We start from the raw sequence: 9236 nt of genomic DNA on the forward strand, positions 1-9236 counted from the left end.
CGTCACAGCCCTTAACGTTTCCATTGAAATCGTGACGTCATGCTCGTTTGGAGACACGTTTGACAGTTCGTTTGGAGACAGAGGATTTATCTTCGCTCATCTATATATTCCACTATCTATATGTAAAACTGACTGGCGTTATAGCTACCTAGCAGTGCCATAAACAGATGTGACAGCTGTCACATCGAACAAGAAAGAAGAAGAAGAACTGTAAAACTGTTGCAACTATCGAATTGCAGTTAAATGACTTGCAGTTATCGAACGTCTAGCTTAAGCTTGAGCTTGATTGACTGTTCGTAGTTGCTACTCCATTATTAGGATCAGCGGATCAGAGGATCAGCTGTTCTTGCACAGGGAATCAACAGATGTTTGCTTGGGACTAGCACACATCTTCAATGTACAAGTACTGGTGATCTCATTTGTTAGGTCATACTGGCGCCTGCCACGTCAGAAGGCAAATGATGATGCAATCACTCGCCCACTGCAAGCCGCGAATATACCTTTGTACTTGCCACGAGTTCATGCGGAATTTTGTTGGAATTTTTGGGTAAGGTTCAAGAGGCAGAGGTCCGAGTTATCGAACGTCTACTGTATTGGCGCTTTGATGTTGCATGAAGAAGAAGAAGCAGAAAGATGATAATCGAAAAAATCTCCACGGGAAACCATACGGAGAAGTTTTTAAAATTCTTCTCAAAAATTCTAGAAGCAATTTAATTAAAAACGGTAAGCAGTACGGGGTTGGACTTTTCTTCTACTGTATAATAAACATAATATTTCTATTCGAAATTTTATTTTCTAATATTACACTTAAAACACAGTATAAGAAAAGTCCAACCCCGTACTGCTTACCGTTTTTAATTAAATGGCTTCTAGAATTTTTGAGAAGAATTTTTAAAACTTCTCCGTATGGTTTCCCGTGGAGATTTTTTCGATTATCATCTTTCTGCTTCTTCTTCTTCATGCAACATCAAAGCGCCAATTAAGTGAATTTTATTTAATTTCTAGAAAAAATTACTTAATTTTGGGTTCCTACACTAAACCCCCGATTTGAGTGAAAAGTACCTAATATTAGGCACTTTTTTCTAACCGTGTGCTATAAAAAATTTATGCTATCATCAGTCATCAAAATAATGCAAAGAAATGTCAAACTGCTTCGCCAGATTTTCTTCTGCTCAATCTCCCATCACAAGTCACAAGAACATCTGAAAGTGTGTGCCGCCTGCAGGCCAAATATTTTTAAACTTATGGGATAAATTCAGCCTGGAAGTTGCTACTTATCCCCAAAAAGCGTACAACACAACCGGTGACATCACTGTACACAGAGGCAGATTGGAATCGTTGCATTTGTTTGAAAATCTGTTACATAATATTCCAAATGGGAGTCGGTAAATCAAAGGTAAGAATAATCGCTCGTTTTTGATTGCGTGATGGACCATAAAAGGAGGGTTTTGTCTTTTGGTATTCTAGGAGCCGGCCACCTCTAGTCGCAAAGGAGAGATTGATTTATCTCTATTCAAAGCCCGCGTCGATCGAGTAAACGTTAGCGGTCTAGGCCGGACCCACGATGACTACGTCCAGCGAGCGATCAAAAGCCTGTTCACGGCTACCAGTTTTCAGGACGTTATCGTCGAAACAACAAAGTGAGTTGCATTTAGCAGGGGGAATTATTTATTGAAATAAGCTAAATTAGATTTTCCTTCGACAAAATACTTTATTTTAACTTCATTACATTTACTACAAATGTGGCGGCAGTAATTTTTGCTTTTCTCTTATCATTAAATTTCTCTTATTACACGCGAGGTTCCTAATATCCCTTTTAGGCTACGAGGTATATCAAACGATATAGAGCAGCTTGATGTCAATGTTCACATTTCCAATTCTCCAATTTTAATCCATTGTGTTTTTTTCTCTCTACAGCGTAAAGGATAATCTTATGCAGTTAGGCATTTTTAAAAATTTGAAGATTCACATCGACACAAGTAAGGGCGAAGGAGCAACCAAGAATGGATACGAGGTGACTTTCCAGGGGAACGAACTTTCTCGTATTACGGGGAGCATCGGTACCGAACTAGGTCAAAACGATGGAGCTGCGACCGCAGGTTGGTTATATTTGTAAATTAGCTTCCACGATATAATACGTTCTCTTAATTATTGTAATACGTTCTGCTCTAATATTTATAGAACTGACATCGCCTAACATCTTTGGAAGGGGCGAAAGGTTAAGTTTAAATTATAGCTACAGTTTCGTGCGAAGCAGTGTACTTAATCTAAGATTCACTAAACCGTACTTACATACTGCAGTTGGAGATTACAGTCCAGAGTAAGTAACTAGTATTTTCTCTATTGCAGTGGTGTATTGTCTCGTTTTTTGGCAAAACATTTCTATTGACTTTGAAATGAATTACCATTATGTTGATTATTTTTGGTTCAGCCGCTTAAATTATAGCACGTTACAGCATGGATTTAAAAAAATAAATTTTCATCGAGGTAAAAACATTTCGAATGAAAATTAAATGAATCGAAAATATGTGGCTGGCTCCTTATCTATTTTCTGTAATCAAATATTGCTCCGATACAATCTCCGAACACTATCAAGTGTTTACTATCCAGGCCTCTAGTTTAAACTAATGTTGTGTAAACGCGTATCACGGTTTGAGCCCGTTTAAAATAATCAACACTGTAATGAAAATCATCGTACAATTGAATAACAATTTAAGTACATAGTTCAAAATCGTTGTATTTTTACAAGATGAAAAGTGATAGCTATTCAGTATTCGTTAATTAAGGCGATTTACGACATTCAAGGACTAATATGGTTTTAAAAATCATTGATTCATGTGTTAAGGATTCTTTATATCTGTTGTACCGCTCGTACATACTAATAAGTAAATATCATCTCTCATTTTAGGACATCCATCGCTGTATTCAAACATTCGTCGCCTTCACCATGGTCCAAGTTCCGCACAGATGAGACGGGAGTACTGCTGGACTTTTCCTTTGCGCTTCCTTTCGGGTTGAGCAATAGCCTGCAGTACGAGATAGGGACGAAGGAAATCTTCGCCCTCGACAAGCATACACCATTCTTTGTTCGCGAAAATTGCGGCCCCAAACTAGCGGCTATCATACGTTACATCGGTGTCTACGAAGGTCGCGATAGCAATGTGTTCCCCACAAATGGAATTTTCGTGCGAACTACTAGCGAGCTGATGGGAAGTTCACTGACGCAATTCGGTGTGGTAAAAAGCGAGGTGCACGCAGAAATTAATATGCCATTGTTTGCGGGCATTTCGCTGCAACTGTGCGGTCGATTGGGAATGCTGCTCAACGACAAGCGAAAGGAAGCAATTTCTATCAATCAGCTTTTCTTCCCCGGCGGACCTCAGTCTTTGCGAGGGTTTGAAATCGCAGGTGCCTGTCCATATCGGGATGGCGTCGCAGCAGGATGCCAGGTACGAATAACATTTGGTTTGGTTACACTTTGGGACTAATGTAGTAACTTTTCCACAGTCGTATTGGGCATCGGGTATTCATGTTTGGAGTCCTCTGCCATTCAGCAGGTACTTTGGAGGTTTTGGAGACCTCTTTAGAACGCATTTATTCTACAATTTCGGGACGTGCAATACATTCACAACAGGTAATTCGTTAACATTTCTATTTCCTTATCATAAATTACGATGTTTTTTTTTTATCATTCAGACAAACTTCGTAGCACTGCAGGTGCTGGCCTTGCGGTCAGGATAGGTCAAAAGGCACGCATCGAGTTCAACTACTGCCAACCACTGTCTTTTGAACTCGGAGATCGTATAAAAAGGGGATTCCAGTTCGGAATAGGCTACGAGTTTATTTAAAATCCGAGCTGTTCATTTCCTACTGATACTAGGTAAAAATCACCTACTAGAAGAGCCTTCGCTATGGATGCCTCATCTGTTGCAAGCCCCAGCCATTAGTGAAATGAATAAAAAAAAACATGCAATGCAACGGAAAGTCATGAGGATGGTTCGTATTATAAATCTGTTACAACGCTATTTTACGCATAACCAGAGGTCAACCATTTGTTATAAAAGAAATCGACTACTGTTAAGTTCAATGCACCAAATTGGTACCGCTAGCCTAGTTTGACAAAATTAAACCATGGCTTAGTAAATCATCAGAGTAAGTTATTCATCCGAAACAGATTGGATTTTTTCGTAAGCATTAATCAATTTTATCGTCGTCCGACTTAAGGCTACCTTACACCTCGGGAAAATTTTCCGCCGGATTTTGGTCCCCGTGCATTTTAAATGGGGCCGGGATTTTGATTTTCCATGCCCAAATCCCGAAAACATCGCATATGCAAAAATACATGGGGAAAAAATCCGCGAACCAAATTCCCGAGGTGTGAGGCTACCTTTACTCGCAAAAGGTTGATGCATTCGACTGCCAATCCTGTCTTATAGTTTTCCATTGCATTCGGCAAAGGCTAAATTTTCTAACGATCGGCCATTGCGTTAAAAGTTTATGAAGGATTTGCTGATTCGAATCAAACCGGTTTTAGTATGTTGGCTAAATCAAATGTGAGAAAGGCAGTATTGGCGAACAAACGTTGCATGAAGAAGAAGAAGCATAAAGATGATATTCGAAAAATATTGCACGGGGAAGCATACGAAGAAAATTTTGAAACTCTTTTTAAAAATTCTAGAAGCAATTTAATTAAAAACGGTTAGCAGTGCGGGGTCGGAAATTTCTTATACTGTGTATGAAGTGCAATATCACTAAATAAAATTTTAAATCGAAATGATGTAGTTATTATACAATATAAGAAATTTCCGGCCCCGTACTGCTAACCGTTTTTAATTAAATTGCTTCTAGAATTTTTAAAAAGGGTTTCAAAATTTTCTTCGGATGCTTCCCCGTACAAATTTTTTTGAATATCATCTTTTCTGCTTCTTCTTCTTCATGCAACATTAGACTGCCAATCACTGATAAGTTTTTGAATGCCTGTAACATAAGTTGTAAACTTATGAAAATTCCAAGTTCTTTTGCCTTAGTGTATAAGGCCCGAGCCTGATGTGACAAGCGCGGTGTCATCATCATCAACTGCTGTCATCATTGAAACACAGTATACACTGAAAACCAAAACTACCCAAAAGTGGGTTGTTTGCACTCAAAACCGTGGTTTGGGCCAATAACCCTAATTTGAGTAAAATGACTTTTCTGGCCCTACACGGTAACCCCAAAATACTCAATAATTAGTACAAAATACGCATTTCGGTGACCAACTGGGACTACCCAATAAATGCGTAAAACTCTTTTACTCATTAATGCGTATTCCGGCTCTATGTCAAAAATTGCGTACTTTTTATCCCTCCAAGAAATTCGCTCATGAGTGAAATTTACGCATTTTTAGTAAACAAATATATGGGTGAGTTTCTTGGTTCATCGAAAATATGATTAAATGTTAAATTTCTTTCAGGCCAACTGTTTAAGACGTAAAAAGGGAACAAAACAAGTTTACATTATATTCTTTATTGAAAAAAAAACTGGAATAGTTAGGATTCATCATCGAGTTCATTCGACTTCATTCGGTGTGCTTAGTTTGCCTTCGAATGCCATTCACGGAAGCTTTCATTTACCCATTAATGGGTACTTTCGTACTCATTTCAAACAAAAGCGGCATAACTCATTTAATGGGTAAATCGCATTTACCCATAAATAGGTACTCCCATTGAACTTCAAAAAATGGGTAAATTTCATCCCTTGCTTTGCTACTGAAAATGCATGAAATTTACCCATTTTTCCAAATGAATTTTTCTTGATTTTTAATTTATTGCAATATCTTGGAGATAATTTGAAGAAAATACCAAACACCAAGGTTTGTCGGAACATCAATGTTTATTTTATATAAATATAAGATTGATTGTCGATTTCCCGTGTTAAATTGTGTATCTCCTTGGTGGACCTTGACTTGCAGAAGGTGAAGTGTCCCGATCGGCCACTTTTTGCTTCATCCATACTGGGTTTCTGTAATGGAAACATATGTGCTCTTTTCTTCAACTATTCCAGTTGCCAATAAGAACCACTTACCTTGTCCTGAAAGTCCAGCGTTGTAATTGTTCCGTAATTGTATTTTAAATTAGTTTTTTTGTAGAATTTAATTCTGCCGCAGAAAACAGGCAAAATGGCTGCCTTTATTTTTCAACTTTTGAAAGGGTACGATTTACCCATTATTTATTACAAGAAGACATTCTGTATAATGGGGTGAAAGTACACTATTCGAGGTGAAAAAAATTTACTCATTATTTGACATATCTGTATTGATGCAAAAAATACCCTTTAAATGGGTATTCGTAAATATCCGTGTTGGATTAATCAGAAGGAACATCAACGCCCGATTGTGCACGGTAACCCCAAAATACTCAATGTCCGACAGCTCTTGGAAAACACGAGGGGGGGAATAAAAAAAATAACAAGGAAACGAAAAAAAATTCCAAAATGGGAATAATTGCATGAAAAATTTGGAAATTTGGATGAAGCAACAATCCAACTATTCATGAGCCAAACACAATGGATACGTTTGCGTGCGTTTTGACAGTTTTCTCATGGGAAATCTGTCAAAACGCACGCAAACGTATCAATTGTGTTTGGCCCATGGTATTCTTGTTTCTTTATACAGTATTCTTGTTTCCATATGAATCTATTTAAGGCTCCGTCAGACGTTGCAAGCAAATCACTCGTGCGAGCGAATGATTTCTGAGAGCACTCGCAATTGCAGTCACACGTAGTAGTTTTTTACTTTAAGCAAATGACAGATTTACTCTCATGCAAATATAAACAAAAACGAAAAACTTGTTTTTCGGCCACAAAATCTAATTTCATTCCTATTTTTGCAGTGCAACTCTGCCACCTGAAAACGTTATCACTTTTGCGAGCGAAAAATTTGCTAGTGCTGCACTAGCAAGCGCAATTTCGTTTCTGCGAGTTGAAAATTTTTAACGCTTAGCAGTCACACATTGCAAGCGAGCGTTTGCTTACGAATTGTAATTTGTTTGCATGCAATCACTTTCAGTGTAGTCAGACAGGCAAATTTTTGACAGTTGTCACTTTCTGCGAGCAAAATGCTCTTTGCGAGTGATTTGCTTGCAACGTCTGACGGCACCTTTACTTATCAAGTATTTTGAAAATTATAGTTTCAAGACTTTGGCGACGGCCCTTTTACACTACGTCAGATATCAGCATCAGTGATCGCTATTACGATATCCAGATGCTGTTCAATGCAGATATGAAGGTTCAAAGGAGGTTTTTGCAGAGGTCCACGGTTAGAACCCTAACTAACGACCTTTCAGCAGCCTGCCGCAGCTATTTTAAGAACGTTTTAATTATTATTGTATTATATAATTAGAATATGTATTTGTACAGTCGGGATTCGCTGGTTGGGATCTTAATACTTGGGTCATTTTTTAGTTGGGCCTCCGCTGGTTGGGTCAACTAAAAAGCGACCGAACGTCAAAATTCAATGTAAACACGGAAAACGGGATTGGGCGTCACTGGACATCATTTGTGATGTTCAAATCGAAATACACGTGTTCAAATGGCTGTCAGTTGACCCAACTAAAAAACCGAATTCGTTACCCCATAAAAAATCCTCCCGACTTTCCCCCAGACTAAATCGGTTCTCGTCGGTACGATCGACCGATGATATTCCCGACGAATTTATAGATTGTTTCACCGAGCCTTATGGGATTTTTACAGGGGAGCCATCCGACGCGACGTTAAACGAAATCGGTAGACTAATATCTACTAAATCGAATGAATAATAGGTCAGTTTCGTTTTAAATAATGTGTGATGAAACCAGTCGAAATAGAGTGATTAATCGACTTATTAAATGTTATTATTGAGCGAACCAGACCAAATCTGTAGATTGATCGGTGTGGAAAATAATGAAATCAGACGAAATAGGGTGATTTATCGAATTATAAAATTTCATCATTAAGCGAATCAAATTAAGTCTACCGATTGATCGGTTCGCAAAATAATGAAATCAGATGATATAGGGTGTTTAATCGGTTTAATACATTTATTCATGGAGCAGGTCAGACTAAATCTGTAGATTGATTGGTGCGGAAAATAGTAAAATCAGACGAAGTAGGGTGCTTAATCGGTTTATTTATTTTCATCATTTAGCAAATCATACTAAATCTATAGGTTAATCGGTGTTGAAAATCATGGAATCCGACGAAATATGGGGTTCAATCTGTTTTTCGAATCGGGTGGCACGTCTGATCATTCTAGGAATGCCGTAGACACTTTGTAATCGATCGGGGACGTCTCGAGCTTCATGATTCTGTAAGAAATAGTAGTAATTGTGAAGTTATCTGGCGGTATTTGCTCCATTCAATCAAATCACGGACAATCTTGGAACACTTAGAACTTAGAACACACAAATCTGCTGAGGAAGTAAATACAGTTAGATTCTGAATCCTGGATTAGTACATGCCTCGGAAGTTTGGTCCGCGGATCTTATTCCTATGTATACACAAATTTTTCTTTGCGGTAAATAAAAAAGGTCACCGTTTAAAATACAAGGGGGACCAAATTTCGGCTGAACTTTTACTGAGGTGTATAAGACCCAATTTATGAACATCCAAACTTCATGATTTTTAAAACAAGATCACGAAATCTTTGCACGGGTCTCTCTTCTTGGTTTTAAATTGTTACCAAGCTATTCGTTGTTTAGCAAAAATGAGCATTAGGAGATTGTATTAAAACATATTCACTACCTCTGAGAATCACTTGTACTAACATATGTTAAAATCTATCAAATGTGATCACTTACCTTTATTAACCGCTTACTACCAGACAACTATTTTCCGGGATGTTCTGTATGTCACAAACTAAAAATATTATAAATCAGGTCTTTTTCACTTAACTAAATATGAAATACTCACTTTGCTTTATTCGAGCTTTACTCTATGTTCATAAACACAAGGACCCGATTTCGTCTGTTCAATAATCAGACGATCAAAATAAGCAACAAATACACAATCAATCGATTATTTTACCGATGAAATAGGCACCGATTGCTCGCGACTTAATCTTACAATGAATCTGGCGATGAAAATATGTAGCCTACGACAATCGACGTCGTAGGTGTAAAAATAGGTCTATTTGGTAGGCACCCGATTTCATCGGGTGATCGTGAAATTTCGGAGTTGTCAAATTTTTTATGGGGTAGTTGGGCCGAGAGAATTAACACTGT

The 9236-nt window shown here is 37.9% G+C and overlaps 1 protein-coding gene and 1 long non-coding RNA gene across 2 annotated transcripts; one reads left to right on the forward strand and one right to left on the reverse strand.

Annotated features, from left to right (window-relative positions):
• The first annotated feature begins 1157 nt into the window (after nucleotides 1-1157).
• Nucleotides 1158-4144, forward strand: LOC134225691 (SAM50-like protein CG7639). Its single transcript, XM_062705966.1, has 7 exons — nucleotides 1158-1396; nucleotides 1468-1640; nucleotides 1918-2099; nucleotides 2182-2320; nucleotides 2909-3449; nucleotides 3508-3634; nucleotides 3697-4144. Exons 1-7 carry the CDS (start codon nucleotides 1376-1378, stop codon nucleotides 3846-3848), a joined length of 1335 nt encoding a protein of 444 aa, XP_062561950.1. The 5' UTR covers nucleotides 1158-1375; the 3' UTR covers nucleotides 3849-4144.
• Nucleotides 4145-8135: 3991 nt separating this feature from the next.
• LOC134221379 (uncharacterized) lies at nucleotides 8136-9102 on the reverse strand. The gene is made up of 3 exons (XR_009982348.1): nucleotides 8926-9102; nucleotides 8814-8871; nucleotides 8136-8321 (listed from the first exon to the last, which is right to left on the reverse strand). It is a non-coding gene; the product is annotated as an uncharacterized LOC134221379 (long non-coding RNA).
• Nucleotides 9103-9236: the final 134 nt, after the last annotated feature.

The sequence above is a fragment of the Armigeres subalbatus genome, chromosome 3, assembly GCF_024139115.2.
Source record: "Armigeres subalbatus isolate Guangzhou_Male chromosome 3, GZ_Asu_2, whole genome shotgun sequence".
NCBI lineage: Eukaryota > Metazoa > Arthropoda > Insecta > Diptera > Culicidae > Armigeres > Armigeres subalbatus.